This window comes from Haliotis rufescens, unplaced genomic scaffold (assembly GCF_023055435.1).
Source record: "Haliotis rufescens isolate VD_foot unplaced genomic scaffold, xgHalRufe1.0.p SCAF_12, whole genome shotgun sequence".
In the NCBI taxonomy this organism is placed as follows: Eukaryota; Metazoa; Mollusca; class Gastropoda; order Lepetellida; family Haliotidae; genus Haliotis; species Haliotis rufescens.
Window position 1 is genome coordinate 7,937,295 of NW_025963802.1, and position 18,591 is coordinate 7,955,885.

At 42.4% G+C, this 18,591-nt stretch overlaps 1 protein-coding gene across 1 annotated transcript in view; it reads right to left on the reverse strand.

Moving 5' to 3' along the window:
- Window positions 1-17,824, reverse strand: part of LOC124141216 (protein mono-ADP-ribosyltransferase PARP14-like) — a 40,161-nt gene extending 22,337 nt beyond the window's left edge. The window contains exons 1-11 of the mRNA XM_046509154.2: window positions 17,732-17,824; window positions 16,684-16,804; window positions 13,018-13,410; window positions 12,507-12,568; window positions 12,162-12,269; window positions 7,621-7,854; window positions 6,826-7,047; window positions 6,410-6,491; window positions 5,518-5,649; window positions 4,535-4,600; window positions 3,392-3,568 (exon numbers count right to left, since the gene is read on the reverse strand). Of these exons, the coding sequence (XP_046365110.2) occupies window positions 3,392-3,568; window positions 4,535-4,600; window positions 5,518-5,649; window positions 6,410-6,491; window positions 6,826-7,047; window positions 7,621-7,854; window positions 12,162-12,269; window positions 12,507-12,568; window positions 13,018-13,410; window positions 16,684-16,789 (1,582 nt within the window). The 5' untranslated portion in view covers window positions 16,790-16,804; window positions 17,732-17,824. The remainder of the gene's footprint in view (window positions 1-3,391; window positions 3,569-4,534; window positions 4,601-5,517; window positions 5,650-6,409; window positions 6,492-6,825; window positions 7,048-7,620; window positions 7,855-12,161; window positions 12,270-12,506; window positions 12,569-13,017; window positions 13,411-16,683; window positions 16,805-17,731) is intronic.
- Between the last annotated feature and the right edge of the window lie 767 nt (window positions 17,825-18,591).

Sequence of the window (18,591 nt, forward strand, 5' to 3'; positions counted from 1 at the left end):
GTTATGTTAACGTTGAAATGACGGGCAACATCTTGGACAGACTCTCCAGCTTTCAAACGTCCGATAGCCTGGTTTCTCTTAATTTGAGGTAGGCGTGGCATTGTTGACCAAGGAGTGGAAGGTCCAAGAATCGGCCACAGTTTTATACCCACTACAGTTAGTGAGAGTTCGTGCATTTTCGATTTCGCAAGAAATTGGTGCATGATACCCACATATTCATTGAAATGGTGCGTTTTGGCGATTCGTTGTTTATGTTGCGTTTTTAATTGGGGGCTTCCAAGATGCAACCAAAAATATTGATAACACCATCAGGCTTCACTACATGCTAAAACTCGTATCAATTTATGGTTCCGTGTTTGTTACCTATTTGCTTAAAACCACTTGCGTTTCTTTTGCGTGTGAGTATATATCTCAGCTTCAATAAAGAATCTCGGCTTCAGTATTCCCATCTAATCAATACAGAGTATGTCGTGAGCAAAGCCATCAAAACAAAGCCATGAGAGACAGTATGTCTGTAACACTTATTTATTCATCATTTCAACTCTTCCATTTCAAGAGGCCATATCACTCAAGGTACTGCCTTGTATTCTTGGACAACCTTGGGCAATTCCACGTGTCCCTCTGTGATATGACTGAAACAGACCTTGGCTGTGATGTGAAATGCCTATTGATACAGCGTTGTATTGCCCTTCTATTATATAAGATAATAACTGTTTGTAATAACCAAACTTGATGAGTCAAAGAAGCGTTAACAAACATCACAGTTTGTTCATAAAACAGAAAAGGACAGAGCTACAGATAAGTTTTTCCCCAAATATTCAAAACCCAATTCCTTTCAATTAACTTGCGTACAGAAACGCATGCATAAAATGAAAAACTCAAATGATTATAAAAACAGCATGCGTAAATATCCAAATGAAGCTCTTTCTGCATGCGTACAATGGAGCTTATTTCCGAAACACAATTCCGAGATAATTCACTTTACAAGTCAACCTTTAGTTAGAACCCTTATACATCTAAAACATTATTTTATTTTTCTTGAAATATCAAAATGCTAGCTCATTTGGGGAAAAAACCAATAGAGTGATGAATAGATGAGTGACAAAATATTGGTTACCCAATGAAAAATGTAATTATCCAATTAAAATAGAAACTCTCGGGTAAAAACTCAATTTCTCAAAAGTTATCTGGAGTTCTGAAAGGACCAAATGATTATCAAGGAAGGCATTTGTACAGTCAAAAGACATGAATAAACAGTATCATTACAAGTTATGACGTGAATAAGAACAAAATGAAGGTAGTGTGTCCACACTTTGGAGGACAGGGTTAGTGTGTTCATAGCTTTCGGCCATGGGGCCATGTCTGGGGCCATGTCAGAGGCCATGTGAAGGATGGACAAAGTCCGTTATCTAGACGTTATCATGCTGAAATTCGTGGTTGCGGCGACGTGCCAGATGAGGTTTGGCGTGTGATCTCAAGACTTGATCAATGTACCGAGCTGCTGTGACACCATTGCCTCTCCCTGGACTGATGTTCTAGAAGACCACAGGGCCGACCCTCTGTTCAAGACCAATTCCACCCCACACCATGATACACAGACCACCCTACGAGTCTCTCTCAACAACACAAACATCCGAATAACGTTCCCCACGGCGTCTGCAGATTCTCTCTCAGCCATCTGCTGTTGAGATACAGTGACGGCTCTCGTCTGAGAAGAAGACTCTTCTCCACTGCTGGTGGCACCAATGCTGGTGCTGTGTTGCCCACTGAAGACGGCCCCGGCGATGACGTGGGGTCAGAATGGGTCCTCGGTGTGGCCTGTGACAGTGGAGGTGTCTGCTCGTCAATGGTCGACGTACGGTGTCCGCACTAAAGTGTCGCTGGTGTGTCCCCAAGGTCTGTCGAGCAGTTTCCGAACCAGTGACAAAGGGATCTTGAAGATGCTGTGGCACAATCTGACGATTCTGACGTCGGGTGATGACCCTTGGTCTTCCACTACGTGGTTGGTCATCTGTAGTGTTGGTGGTCTGGTACCGTTGCTGGAGCCTGTATATGGTCCTTACGTGGACTTGAAATGCACTGGCTACTTGCCGGGCGGTTTGCCCAGCTTGCAATCGTCCAAGGGCTTGGTGTCGATGATTTCCTGTCAATCTTGGCATGCTGCAGCAATTCAATAACGAATGAATGTTATCCGATCTGGGTGGATTTCTATAGGGTAAGAAATGGGGGAACGCATGTGCATTTCAATTTGCACGGAACTCGCGTGCATCGGGTTACCATGGTCGTTGCCGTGATGCGTTTGGGCGATCGGTTTTATTGTCATCTGCTTTGTTTTTTTACCATCAACTTTCATTTTTCCGGAAAAGGTACTGTTAAATTTTAGTAACTTGGACAAGAATTACCCAAATATTTAAATGACAACTTTTCATGCAATGTTACTTGGGGTGACGTTTCTTTTGCGGTTGAGTATAGTTCACCAATTAGCTGTGTTGTTATATTTTGTGAGATATTCACCAGTAAGTTGCGTCACACTTTTGCCTTACCAATCACCACGCCCGGCTGAATTTGTACCCATAACATTAGGTGTGGGACAAGTAGGAAGACCCTCAATAAACCATCAGGCAGACGTGATCGTTGAAATTGCACAGCGCGTCACAGGCAATCCGTTTTAACTCCAGTGTGGGAAATTCATGCAGTGGCAGAATTTTTCGTTTTGGCGACGATTTCGCCTGTCGTTTTTTATCGTCTGTTTTACGCTATTTCCGATGTACTTAATGTCAGGCATTTATAATTATGTATGTGCCAAGGTATTAAAATCGTTCAATTATTCAACAACAAAAAATAGAGTGATTTAAAACTTTTTAAAATTTCGCTTAATACACAATATGATGGATATGTTGGACATCTTATCTTTGAAAATGAATAAATTTACTTTTTTCGGCACAAATGTACAACAGTTCAAACATGGTAAGGGTTATGCGGCTATTAATTCATTGTGCCAATTTATTTGTACATAAAATTACCCAGCCATAGATTACCTTTTACAAACTGTTGCAGGAATAAGTGATGGTTAAATAGACATAAAATCGAATTTAACAACAGTTCTTTCAATTTTCATTTACATAAAAAACAAACATTTGAAATGTCCCCCTAATAATAAAGAAAGAAAACATGATTAAAACCACCGCCACCTCACACCCGCCACCTCACACCCACAACACACACATATCAAATGGTCCGCCCCTTAGTCTGCCAACACTACCCATTTTGTTGGTTTCAAATCGAGCTGAAATATTATCAAGCGGCGTTAAACACAGCTCACTCACTCTACGTTTTACAGATTCAGGGGACAACAGTTGTGCAAAAAGATGTTTCTGATGTATTTTCTTACCTTGATCAAGAGCTGGCAGCGCCAAAGATGTATACTTCAGCTCATCTGCTTTCACCATTAACGCTGGTAGCACCTTGTCAATGCCACGAAAGAAGTGAGTGTCATAGTGCAGTACTGCCTTGAAACATGCGTCGGACACACTGGTGACAGCAAGCCCCGTTTTGGTGATGTTACCCACTACAACATTGAGCAGGCATACAATATGTAAGCGGAATGGGCACCTGTACCTGTATGTACTCGTATTCATCTACAACGGAAACCTGACTGTCGACGTTAAGATATGGACTAAACAATTTCACCACCAGTCAAGATATATATCCAACAGTGTAACTGCAATCACGTTGTCACGTTGGATATGGGTCCCTTGAAATAGCTTTATGCGTTTGTGGATAAGAAACGGAAAGATAGAATAACTTTTCCTTTACAATAATTGCTGTACATGGCTACATGGAATTGAAAATAATCATTTACGAGTATTGTACAGATGGATGTGAATTTGAAACTGTCAGATTTTAAAATGGTTAACCTGCTCGATGCCTCTCTTCGGCACAGTTATTGTATTCCTATGCTAATGTTGTCTGTTTATTTGTAGTTTAACGCCACACTCAGCAATATTCCAGCTATATGACATCGGGCTGTAAATAATCGAGTATGGACCCAACAATTCATGAATTGCCATCATGCGCATCTATCTACGCAATTGGGATACGATGACATGCATCAACCAAGTCAGCGAGCCTGACCACCCGATCCCCTTAGTCAGCTCTTCAGACAAGCATAGTCACCTTTAACAGCAAGCATAGGTTGCTGAAGACCTATTCTATCCCGGATCCTCACGGGTCTTTCTTGCTTGCCGACCTTTATTAACTCGCGTTGAGTTGGTAAATTAACCCAAGTTAACTTTGGTATGATGTAAGTCATACTTCGGTTGACCAGAGTTGCCCATCCCTACTGAACCCAAGCATGGGCTGCTGAAGACCTAAACTTACCGGATCTTCACGGGTATGTTAATGTTGGGTAGCACTAACACACCTCCTTTAATCACAAAAGATTCGGATACTGGCTCTTTTAATCAGCAGACTTTCAGAGCTATAATCAAATTATGATACCATTAAGCATTATACAAAGGTTTATAAACTTTACCTTCTTCTTTACACTGTTTCTCCAGTTCTTTTCCAAACCTCTTTCGCAGCTTCTTTGACAACATCCCTTGAAAACACATAAAAACACAAACTATTAGACGCTCAGAGAGGTCTAAGAAAAGAAAATTCGGAAGGTGTGTGTATTGCATGCAGAGAGTGAAAGCATTCTCATAACCACTTTCAAATCTTAAAACATCATCTAATCCCTCCAGAAATATTTATCATGATTTGTTTGCAATAAATCAATAGACCAGCTGACGATCGACCTCCAAAATATCTGTTTATATTCAAATGAATGTCAATTCCGTTACTTAAAACACACCACTAGTTTGATTGTTTTACGCCGCACTCGGCAACATTCAAACTAAATGACGGCAGGCTGTAAATAATCGAGTATGAGAATGCCACAAGGCTCTTTCTCGAGTGTAAGGATAATACCTAGTGTGACCTTGACCTTCGACAGGTGACACCTTCGAGCCTGTCCCAGCGGCAGGCTTTATCTCGAGATGATGTCAAGTAGGAAACACCAGCCAGTTATCACTCTCAACTCTACCCGGAGTAGGAAGTGATCAGTGAAGCGAACATGTACAAAATCCAAATCGCCACACGTTACCTTGTTATTAAGGTCAAGGTCACAATAATTAAGTGGGATCTGCAGATTTTCCTAAATTAACTTCTCGTGATGAAGACTTTGGAGATTAAAGCAATAAATCCCTTTTCATAATCATAAGATATCCCGAAAGATTCCACTGTACGACTCCACCATGGACGTGTTTATGGATAATATCAAATACAATAAATTGAGTGAGTTACGCCGCTTTTAGCAATATTCCAGCAACATCACGCCGCTCGACACCAGAAATAGGCTTCCATGTCGGGAATCGAACCAGGGTCTCCGGCATGACGTGCGAACGCTTTAACCACTGGGCTACCCAAACGCCCCCGAATTCAATGAAGACGACGCTATGAACAATAAGAGTGTACCAAACGAGAGTTCCAGTCTGCTGTTACTGCCGTTGACAATGAGGTCCACACGTTGCTGCATGATGTCGCCTTCAACCAACTGGAAACGAACGTTCCCGAACAATACGCCTCTTGCCACATGCGCATCGGCTGCTGTCAACATGCAATGAATCATCTGGGTGTCCGTGATCATACAGAATATAAACAGTGCTCGCGTTCAGTTTCAAAACCCTGATGACTCAGTAAGTTAACAAGTTAACAACGCTTTGAACATTATTCCAGTTTTATCACGACGTGTCAGCTTAATGTGAGAGGAAATCCAGTAGTGATTCACCTCTTTGACATTTACCACTTTTGTGAAACCAACGAGCACGGGTTTTGTGCTGACAAATCTAGAAATATAAACTGGGATTCGAACCATGATCATAGGTTTCTTGCATGCTTTATTTGTTTGTTTGTTTGTTTGTTGTTTAACGTCACACTCAGCAATATTCCAGCTATATGACGGCGGTATGTAAATAGTCGTGTCTGGACCAGAAAATTTAGTGATTTACAACATGAACATCTATCCACGCAATTGGGATATGTTGACATGCATCAACCAAGTCAGCGAGCCTGACCCCCCGATCCCGTAAGTCGCCACTTACGACAAGCATAGTCGCCTTTAACGGCAAGCATGATTGCTGGAGGACCTATTCTACCCCGGATATTCAGGGGTCTTCCTTGCATGCCGACCTTGATTAACTCGCGTTGAGTTGGTATATTAACCCAAGTTAACTTTAGTACGATTTTAGTCATACTTCGGTTGACCAGACTTGCTTCGACTTGGGTCATTCTGTCTGATTGGCAGAAGTGAATGGGTATTTGGGTATAAGTTTACTTTTACCAACGTGTGCGCGTTTTCATGTTTCACCTTTTTCGTCTTGGACACTGAGCCTGCGTGATCCTCTTATGTGAATCTTTCCGTAGAGCTTCTCATGTTCTTCTTGAAAAGCCTGCAGTTACAATGTTGTAGTTGTTTATACATTTTTCAGATTTAATAGAAGCCAACATTATAAATTAACACTTCGAGGAATGAAAAGCCATAATGCAAATAACATAACAATTAATAGAGATACAAAAATAAGATTCAAAGCAACGCCAGAATGTTGTTACCAAGACACACACGTTCCTCCTTCGAACACTGCTTGAAAACAAATACGACTGATCGGACGGTGTGTGTTCAGGTCTAAAAAGCAATAAGGAGCTGAATTAAAAATGGCGTGTGGGCATATATCATCAACATTTGACAGGGTAGCATGGGTGCCTCTTCAGTTTATGGACCATTACCTCATCTATACCATCGCGTTGTCCAGAGATTACAACTTTGACGACTTTCAGTATTGTATCAGGATGGTTTTCCCAAAACTCATTCACGGTCTCGTATATTGTTTTAGCTGTGGCGTTCTTGTCATAATTTAGCCGGCCTGTCCCAAAAGCAGGGAAAAGGAGACTGGCGTGGTTTTTCTTTGATGCCTCCTCCAAACAACGCGTGACAATGGACTTTATATTCTGAAAAAGGAACTGTAATTTCTAAGAGACAAGGTAAGAAATTGTTTGCCACAGAAAATACATTGTTGAAAGCTGTTTATATTTCTTTATTTTAGACTCATAATTTTTAATTATTTAATTAAAATAATATGTTTTTGCAAACGTAACTAAAAAAATATCTCGACTCCATTTAACATTCCAGTAACGGATCAGGAGGTCTGAGGGGCGGCCGGGGAGCCTAGTGGTTAAAGCGTTCGCTCGTCACGCCGAAGATCCGGGTTCGACTCCCGACATGGGTGCAATGTGTGAAGCCCATTTCTTGTGTCCCCCGCCGTGATATTGCTTGAATGTTGCTAAAAGCGGCGTAAAACCATATTCACTCACTCACTCACTCACTCAGGAGGTCTGGCAAAGGGAATTGGCTGACAGGCTGTCACTGTGCCCTGATTGGACGGGCCGTTGTTCTACATGTAGCATTATGTCGCTTGTTTGTGTTGTTTATTTACAGGTCACCAAGATAAAACCTGAACATTTCTGACTGGAACACCAAACAATATTTACTCAAGTTCAATCAAATCAAGAATTCAGACTTACCTGTTCGTTTATTCTTTCCTTTGTATTCCGTATTGGCAGGGTGGCATGGTAGATCTCTGCACACTGTAGCTTGTACCCTTTAGTGATGGCAAGATCCCCTAGCTGGATACCATGAGGGTAGAGCTTCTTTACTTTCTTCTCAAGCTTGTTTCCAGCTCCTTGTAGAATACTTGCAGACAGGGCTCCGGCCCTCAAATTCAGCTCACAGTTGGTCGAGTTGACAATCACGTCGGCCTTGTGTGACGGAGAATATATCAGTAATATATAGATCCATTGCGATGATTAGCTGAGTGTTTTTCTCTGTCATAAATATCATCTCAGAATAGCGAACTGTATTATGCGACACGTCACGATTGTAATATTATAATCTTATATATCTTATGTATGATATTTGCCATACGGAAACCAAAGGGTAATGGTATATATACTCTTCAAAAAAAGAAACTTGACACTGACTTTCAAAATGTAATATAATGCGATTGTTTCAAAATAGGACACAGAAACCATAATTGAAACACTGTTTGAAGATCAATGTACACAATGTTCAAAACATTAATCGTGTCACCTAGACAGACACACGTACACGATACAGTTAATGTCACAGGGGTACAGAAAATGTCAGTATCGGTTGTGCCCAGCACGTGCATCAATCACCGCTTGACACCGACGACCCATAGATGCAATCAAGTTGTCAATAACACTCTGTTGGATGTGCTGCCATTCATGCTGAAGTGCATCAAGAAGCGCCGGAAGTGTTTGATGCGGTGGATTCCTTCTGCGGACGCGTCGATCCAACTCGTCCCACAGATGCTCAATCGGGGACAGATCTGGTGACTGGGCTGGCCAAGGTAATGTCTGGATATTGTTGTGCTATAAGAGGTCCTGACAAACACGTGCAATATGCGGCCGAGCGTTGTCATGCTGGAACTGTCCGCCATGACCGTTGACGTGAGGAAGAACGTAAGGCTGTAGGATCAAGTCTCTGTAACGCACACCTGTCAATGCACCTGCCACATGCACGAGAGGCGTCCTACCACCGTGATGAATTCCGGCCCATACCATGACACTCCTGCCGACAAATGGGACAACCTGCTGCACACAGTTAGGGGCGTAACGTTCTGTGTTCGGTTGTAGACGTGGCTGTGGTAGTGCGGTCTCGGAGGTGTCGCAGCCGGATGTATCGATCTTGTGCTTGGGTTGTCACCCTTGGTCTTCCTGACCTTGGTCTGTCGTCAACTCTGTTGGTGTTGTTGTATCGGGTCCACAGTGCGGAGAATGTCTGTCTGGATACGCCAAAGTGCCTGGCCACTTCTTGCTGAGTTGCTCCAGCTTGTAATCTCCCAATGGCGTTGTTCCGTTGAGCTGCATTCAGTCTTGGCATTCCGTCACCGCCTCTACTGCCGTTTTAAGGACTGTATGCCTAAATGCAGGATCCTGTGCTGCACGTTTTTAACAGGCGGTTGCGTTTGGATGAAGCTGTAAAATTGATCCCCAAACGCTACGTTTATGTGCTTTGCATGTGTTTTCGCGAATTATAGACACATCATCTTTCTGTTTGACTTATTTGATTCTCATTTAATGTAATTATTTTAGATACTTGGCAAAAGTGGTTTTACATCTATGTCAAGTTTCTTTTCATGAAGAGTATATATTATATCACGTCAGTATTAAAATAATCGATGTTTAAGACCTTATTTCGCTATTGAAGTAACTATAGAAACCGTGCGTGACTACATTGTTTGAGTGAACCCCCCCTTTTATCCAATGATTCGAAAGGTTTCCAGCCATATTTGTCTACACAATAACCAACACACCAGGCCCCCTCTTTATAGTTATAGGGAGTTGGGAACGTTGGGCAATAGCTTATTGAGCAAGCCGGCGATGAATGGACGTTAAAACTACTTCCTGTTTGGTGACTTCATTTGCATATATATCGGATCCTGATACCACGTTTATCGGATTGGTTTATGGCATCGATACTACTATCCATTATATAGTAAAATCATTATTACTATATATAAAAGGTTACTGTAATTACGAACGTGGTGTCATGGCATGGTATACTCAAATACAAAACTAACTAAGTCTTATTCATACTGTCATCTTTTAAAGCCAAACTCCACTTTTTTCTCGAAGATGAAGTAAACTCGTGTTTAATCTTTAATACAATCAAGGAAGGTCTTTCTTCATATTATTCATAGAAAGGGTTTGACACAAGTGGAATTAATACCAAGGATTTGCTTGATTGTTTTGCAATCTCTGAAGAAATTCAGTTAGGTCAAAACATGAAACGAAGGTTATCAGTGTCAATACTTATAAGAATACTTTAATAATAATAGTTTTTCCCCCTCCATTGTTCTGCACATGCGCCAGGCGGGAAATTATGCAGATTATTGGGGAAGATCGCTCCCGATGTTATACACGCAGTATTCTTAGAATTATTAACAATGATAATTATTGTTTGACAATTCCTGCGAATACTATACCTCCAGTACATCACAACAAGATGCAGATTATTGGGGAAGATCGCTCCCGATGTTATAAACGCAGTATTCTTAGAATTATTAATAATGGTAATTATTGTTTGACAATAACCAGAGGGACTGGTGGGTTTTGAAATCTAGTAATCCTGGGGCAGGTGATCTAAAATATATGCCATAAACTCTGAAGCCACCATGAAGTATAGTCAGAACATATTCACTGAAAAGACCCAATACTCGATAATTCCTCGGAATTACCGTTATGTTGCCTTCATATGACGTCATTTCCGGTTCACATTTACCCTCCAAAGATTAGGCTGCCGGAACTTCTCGAAGGCAACTTTCAGTTACAGTGATCTTTCGCCTTCATGCAACTGTTGCCTTTGTTATATCTTAGTATAGCAGAGACGTTTCTGGTGTCTTCTATGAGGCTCTGTTGCCGCCAGATACAATTTTTGTGCACATACAGGATAGGGAAGTCAGTCGCGGAGATCCGCTGTTATACTTAGAGCAGGTATGGAGCTAGTACCGCGCAAATCTGACGCGTTGCTAAAGCTTGAAAAAGTGGGCTGGTGCAATTTTTGGACTGACGGATCGTGAGATTTGTGGAGATACTTTGTATTTCACCCCACTATGCTCCAAAATAGCACCAAGCTTCCCTGGTATACCCTTACAGTAATTTGTTGTGTGTCAGAAGAGTGTCCAGTCTATAAAGTCCATCATGTCCACTAATCAAAAGTACCAATAAATGTATGTGAGTTTACCTAAGTAGAACACAGTAGTGACATTCTCTCCACAAACTGTTTTTGTTTGTTTGTTGTTTAACGCCGCACTCAGCAATATTCCAGCTATATGACAGCGGTCTGTAAATAATCCAGTCTGGACCAGATAATCCAATGATTGATATCATGAGCATCCACGCAGTTTATTTACGATGACATCGACCACCCGATCCCGTTAGTCGCCTTTTTACGACAAGAATAGTCGCATTTTACGGCATGCATGGGTTGCTGAAGACCTGTTCTACCCCGGATTTTCATGGGTCGACAAACTGTAATAAATTGGGAATAAAGGATTCAAGTAAAGGTATTAATGACGTTTACCACAATGAACACTGGTGGGTCAATTGCTAATCCTGCGTTAGGGGAGCCTTTTGGTAAAAACCGGATTTCAATTGCCCACATGGGCACAACGTGTAAGCCCCATCGGTGTTCTGATTATCATAGAGACATGCACACCCTTTTTATTGTCGCATTCGACAGTTATAGCGTCATGCGATGTGAGTTGAGCAACCGCTATTTTAAACACACGAGTTTTTGTGCGATAGATAAAAGGGCATACAATTATTAATAAATAATTCTGTTTCATAGAATGGGGTGTAAATGTTATGTTAACAACATAATATTTGCTCATTCTGACCAATGTTTTCTCATAACATGTTCATTGGCGGTGGGGTAACCCTGTGGTTACATCGTTCGCGCGTCGGACCAAAAACTCGGATTCGATTCCCCATATGGTTGCAATGTGCGATCACTCACTCATAAAAAAAAGCCATGCTGGTAACGGGAGACAGAGAAACAGCTCAAATAACAATAACAATATCGGGTGTGACCACTATTTTTGTAGACGTTTTTTCATCAGCACCTCATAGCCAGACAATCATCGTGCGCTGTTCACATTAAAAAACATGTGAGTGAGTATCATGCCCCAAACAAACATGCAAACATACAGATTGTGAATCACGACCTTAAAGTCGAGGAGATTTCTTCATGAATACAAACTGAAAGATACATTACTTATTTTTCAGAATGAATTAATTTTTATTGAACTTTACATGAAGCATGGATACTTTTTTCCGTTAGTGTAATTGTAAATAGGATATGATTGATATACATGGTAAATGTGAAGACAAAGTGAGTTTGGGGGACTTGAACTAAACTTGACTCAATTTAGTTGAGCCTTGAACCAATTAAATGTTATCACTCTTACATGCTAATTGTTTGAACCAAGGGAAACGGGTGTTGCAAGGTATCATTGATTTTGAAACTAAACCTGTTTTACCTTAAGCTCGGCGATTGAACCTGTGAGAAGCTCGACTTTCCTTGGAAATACCTTCCTGACTGTAGTGAGTCGAGACCGGAAATCCTGGTCACTCTCTGGATCAGGGATCTGTAAAGTAGACGGACAGATTGATTTAATCCCCAACATCCTAAAAACATTGATAACACATTTTATAGTTGCTATTAGAGAACGTTAATAAATGTATTTTTGTTTTTGTTGTGCATAACGCCACACTCAGCAAAATTCAAACGATGTGACGGCGGTCGTACCTGATTGTGTCTGGACCAGCCAAACAAGTGGTTGAAGCAACGTTTACATTGTCGGGGTACGATGACAGATACTTACCCCGAAGTCAGAGCTTCTCCTCCTCCGGTGCCAAGAAGGGGTTGCTGGTTGCCCTTGTTCAACTGGCAAAATGAAATGTGTGAAATGTATGAATGGACATACACTCTTGTCAAAACTGTGTCATCAGGGGTTTCACGTTTCTTCAGTACACTACTGTTCAAAACGAACATCCCCACGATCGGGAACCAGTAGCCATAATACATTTGCAGATTCAAGCACCCCAATGTGGCGCTATGTCTTTTTATAACACGCGTCCCTGACGTAGTGTAGAATTAAAACTGTTCCTACGGCAGTAGTTAAGTCGGTATTAATGCCTATATGTGTCTATATTTAGGACAAACTAACAGGACAATCATTGACTTGTAGGTGATACTGGGAATCCTGATCGGTCACTTTAATCTAACATTCAAAGAGAGCAGTAAGAATGTAACAAATAAACGATAAAAATGTCATCTTTCTATTAACTTTACACAACAGCAAGGCTATTGAACTTCATCAAGTCAACACTTACCAGAGTCTAATGCCACAGCCCCTTCGGGATCAGTAGCGGTTTGGTAAATCATGCAGCCATTCCGCTGTGCTACTGTAGAAACATACATACGCCCCTTCTCAGAGCGTAGAAACATAGCGGCTGCTCCATCGGTTAAGGCAAACCTTTCATGCAGTTCTGTCTTATCATGGCGAGGGAATTTCGACTTGCATTGTTCAATTCCTTCTTTGCGTCCACTTGATGAAAGGTCACATGAGTCATCCTGATATGGCATTAGCATGGTTTCGGTTCCGTAATGAGCTCCAGGAAGCCGCCCGACTCCGGGAGATGCTGCCGATGTATCCTGAGACGCAGAGGCGGTTGTGAGGTCGTGCTCTACCTCCTCTCGTACAGTTTCTACTAGATCCCTCTGGGCTACAACAGACAGCAGACAAACATTGCCTTTCTCTGTGTCTCAGTTAATGGGAGCACGAATGAGCCCAATACTGTGTTGTTTCTTTGTTGAAGTAGTTGTATATACCAACTACAAACATGATGTGTATGTGTATGATGTGTCGGTAACGGTGAGTGAATGTTCTGTAACGTCACAGTCAGCAACATTTCAGCTAGATCACGACTACCTGTTTGAAAAAAAGCCTGGACACGGAAAACCAGATACTGAAAATGTGAGCGCCGACCCACGCAATCGGGGCACATCCGTAAACGTCACAGGGCCTGAATATATGGTCGAATTTCGTCGCCTCTCGCGACCAGCAAGGGGATCCAGCGGATTTATTTAAACCTGGGTCCCCATGGGGTGTATGTTGGTTACAAAGGTGATCATTTCCGCTCTACTTCAGTATTTGAGTTACAAATGTTACAACCATAGCTTCCATTAAGGTAACATTCAGTCACCAATAGTTTAAAGTAACACGGCTTTTTATCATGCACTCTACTGTACTTGATATGAGTGAAGTATGGGGACGATGGCAATGTTGTGTAACAATGGTGATGCTGGTGATGTGTTGCAATGGTGGTGCTGATGATGGCGAAGATGTGTTGCAATGGTGATGCTGATGATGTGTTGCAATGGTGGTGCTGATGATGGCGAAGATGTGTTGCAATGGTGATGCTGATGATGGGGATGATGTGTTGCAATGGTGATGCTGATGATCGCGATGATGTCTTGCAAAGGGGATGCTGATGATGGGGATGATGTGTTGCAATGGTGATGCTGATGATTGGGATGTAGTGTTGCAATGGTGATGCTGATGATGTGTTGCAATGGTGATGCTGATGATGGGGATGTAGTGTTGGAATGGTGATGCTGATGATGTGTTGCAATGGTGATGCTGATGATGGCGATGATGTGATGCAATGGTGATGCTGATGATGGCGATGATGTGCTGCAATGGTAATGCTGATGATGGTGATGATGTGTTGCAGTGGTAGTGCTAATGATGTGTTGCAATGGTGATGCTGATGATGGCGATGATGTGTTGCAATGGTGATGCTGATGATGGCGATGATGTCTTGCAAAGGGGATGCTGATGATGGGGATGATGTGTTGCAATGGTGATGCTGATGATGGGGATGTAGTGTTGCAATGGTGATGCTGATGATGGCGATGATGTGTTGCAATGGTGATGATGATGATGGCGATGATGTGTTGCAATGGTGATTCTGATGATGGCGATGATGTGTTGCAATGGTAATGCTGATGATTGCGATGATGTCTTGCAAAGGTGATGCTGGTGATGAGGATGATGTGTTGCATTGGTGATGCTGATGATGGGGATGTAGTGTTGCAATGGTGATGCTGATGATGGCGATGATGTGTTGCAATGGTGATGCTGATGATGGCGATGATGTGTTGCAATGGTGATGCTGATGATGGCGATGGTGTGTTGCAATGGTGGTGCTGATGATGGCGATGATGTGTTGAATCAACACTATCGTCTATGTTTAACTATTGAATGTTTTTGGTTTCGCGCATCACTTAACAGTATGTCAGCTCAGTGTGTTTGAATTACCGGATGTGACGTAAGTTGTTTGAATTTACCAATGAGGTCACCACCGCACATGGGTATGATGTTCGCATACTAAGGATCGTAACTGAGGCAAATATCGGACTCTAACAAAAGACCTGTGGATCCTGGTACCTTGAGAACGGGTCGCGGCCAACCCCGGCCCCATAAATATTCTCAGCAATAAAAGTTCCTGTGACACGAAATAAAACAAGAACCTGATCAAAGAAGACGCACGAATGTGAAAGAATTCATATTTTCAAACAGACAATGGGCCAGGAAAACAAGTGTAGACATTTAATGACACATGACTAGCATGGCGTAATGACAAGAGAAAGATGCAATTGAACACGTCAGTTGCGTGTTGCGTGTGGGCCCCCTCTAGCTTGGAAGCATACAATGCATCTCTTTCGCATTGAACGGATCAAACGTCTCACACAGTATTGAGGGGTGGCATCCCATACCTCCACCAGCCTGTCTCTCAGTTCTTGTACTGTAGTCGGAGCACGTGATAAACGTCGGAGACGGCGTTCCTTTTATCCTACATGTGTTAAATGGGAGAAAGATCTGGAGAGCTAGTAGGCCATGGGACCACATTCACGTTGTTCTGTCCAAGTGTTTGTTGAACAATCCGGGCTACATTGGGTCGGGCGTTGAAATGCTGAAAAAACATGCCAGGTCCATGTTGATTCAAAAACGGCACAACGATAGGCTGGGTGACCTCGTCACAGTAACGATGCCCGTTCTAAATTCCATTGGTCACTTGCAAACGAGTTCTCTGTCTCTCGGTGATACCTCCACCATAACACTGACTCACCCGAAACGGGTCTTCCTCCACAACACAGTTTTGAGCGTAACGTTCACCGCGACGTCGGTAAACTCGTATTCGGCCATGCTGTGGGAGAGGTGAAATCGGTGAACAGAACGTGTCTCCACTGAATTGTCGTCAAAGGCACTCGCTGTCTACACCACTGCAGACGCAATTGGTGGTGCTTGTTGGTCAGAATTGGGCGTCTGGATGGCCTCCTCGCAACAATCCCGTAACGTCTAGGATGGCGACGCACAGTCTGTGCCGACATTCGACAAAGGCCAGGGATGGTTCTTGCAGGGATTGTTGCAGGCTGGAACTGATTTCGTTGATGGGTCGTTCGAATCCAACGATCTTGACGGACGCTCGTAACCGGGGACCTGTCGCGCCTTGGTCGGTCTCTAACAGTGTTTGTTTGCCGCCAGCCACTGCCGCCATTTCTTCCTAATGGTGTTTCTGTGCACGTTCAATCGCCTAGCAGCTTCACGCTGCGACGTTCCTGACTGGAGCATACCAATGGCTCACAAGCGGTTATTTTCAAAACTTTCAAAAATGATTGAAATTTGATGTTTTCCGTGTTGCAGTTGTCAAGATAAGCAGAAACAATGCATACTGAATCCCTTCAACACGCGAGCTTTTATACACTGCATGAAAGACACTTTTTGCCATCCAGATATTTTAGAAGCTGAACCATTTAATGTCACAATCTATATATCACTCTGCGTCCTCGATCATCCAAGGCAATTCATGTATATATAAACAAATAAACAGTGATTTTCTCGGTTATGATATATCATAGTGGAATAGAGTTATAATACAACGGATCCTCGAGGCTTATATATGTTACATTACTGTTGAACGATGATTGCCTACCTGTCGCCACGTTCTCACGGACAGGACACAGGGCTGTTTCTGAATGATCTGGTACGTGCAGGCCTGGTGACGTAGACGTTGCACGATGCCCATCACGAGTCGCCATTCCAGTACGGTGTTCCTGAAGACACGCGTATTTTTCATTTTGGCCTCGCTTTAGAAACGAATATGATTCAGCATTTAAGTCTTGTCTGACGATGGTGGAATCCATTTAGTGTGGGTTCGAACCCCAGGTTCGTACCGTCATGGTCCTACGTGTGTCGGCACCATACCCATGCTGCGTGGGGATTCCAGGTTAGAATATCCCCCCAGCTACCTGTGCTTGTAAGAGGCCACTTACTGGTGAATTGTTTTATACTGTGGCATCCTAATCCAGACTGGATTACTTACAGGCCACCATAATGGCTTGAATGCTTTGCGGGTGTGACGTAAAACAACAAACAAACACAAATAGTGGTATATGTCTAGTCTCATATTAAAACTGGCCGTCTTGACACGACTGAGGTATAAAGTGCGGTAAACTCCATGATTATGTACTGAACTGTTGACCGGACAATGAAGTGAAGCACATGCGCAATCCACTGTCATCCACGGATCTGTGAATACTGTGTACTATCTGCACGAACTGATAACTCGCTGTGAAGTGGGGCAGTACATACATCAACATTGCTTCGAGTTGTTAATCACAGTTATAGATACATATAGACATTTTCCGAATTTAATCTGTAAAGGACTGAAGAGGAGGAAATCTAGGGGACGTAGCTGCATTTTGTATCGAAATTAGACATTTCTTCAGCTACAGCTACAAAACCATACATTTAAAAAAATTTAAACTATATATAAGAGAAAGCTTTTCTAAAGAAAGACACCTTGTAACGATGTCATTTTTATGACAAGCAATTTCTTTCTTTCAATAGCCTAAAGCATTATTATTTTTTCCAGTGTTTTCGGCGACAATTCATATTTTTCGATAACATCATCCTCGGCGTCAGAAGAAAACACTTAATAGACAAAATGTGCACAATGCATGTCATATTATTACACCCACCTCTTGAAATGGCGATACTTCAACCAAGATGAATGAGTGGATGTGTGTCCTCTGTATCGGGAAGTTGTTGTGGCTTGTGGCCTCCCTACATGCTTTATCTGATAAATCCGTTAATCAGTGAATACAAGGTTCAGCTCGGCTCTTTGCTATGTGCAGTGGGCTGCAGGAACGCAATGGTGTGGTTACAACATAGCCTACCGACACCAACAGTGGCGTATATTTGGAGGATTTTAATCAAGTAAAGCAGGACTTGATACAATTAGCGGCCATCTTGATGAAATGCCGATCATGTTGGATTTCTTGTTGCTAACCATTTGTCACAAATTAACCAAAGCATGCACATTTATGTGCTTTTTGTATGACGTATCATCATTTGAACGACGTATCTGCCCTACTACTTGCCTCTGAACTATATGCTTGCATCATAGTTGTAAAATTGAGATAGTTGTAAAGTTTTCACATTTTATTGTCAAAAGACAAATGGATCAGCTACAAGTTGTGAAACGTACGTATTCTTATATAATGAAACAACAGAGGTGAGGGTAAATGAGTTTTAACGTCGCGTCCAAGATTATTGCATTTATATAGCCACGTGCATGCACGCGCGCGCGTGCGTGCTCGCGTGCGTGCGTGTGTGTGTGTGTGTGTGTGCTTGTCTACTAGTCCGGACTAATTTTATAGTGCTTTCCCACTGAGATACCATGCCGCAGTTTGACATGAATACCCACACTCAGACACAGTATACTGACTCCGGGCCAACCAGTCCTTGTTTAGCCTCTTAATGCCGAGCGCCAGACAGGGTAACCATAAGTATCATATTTTAACGTATTTTGGTATGACGCGGCCGGGGATCGAACCCT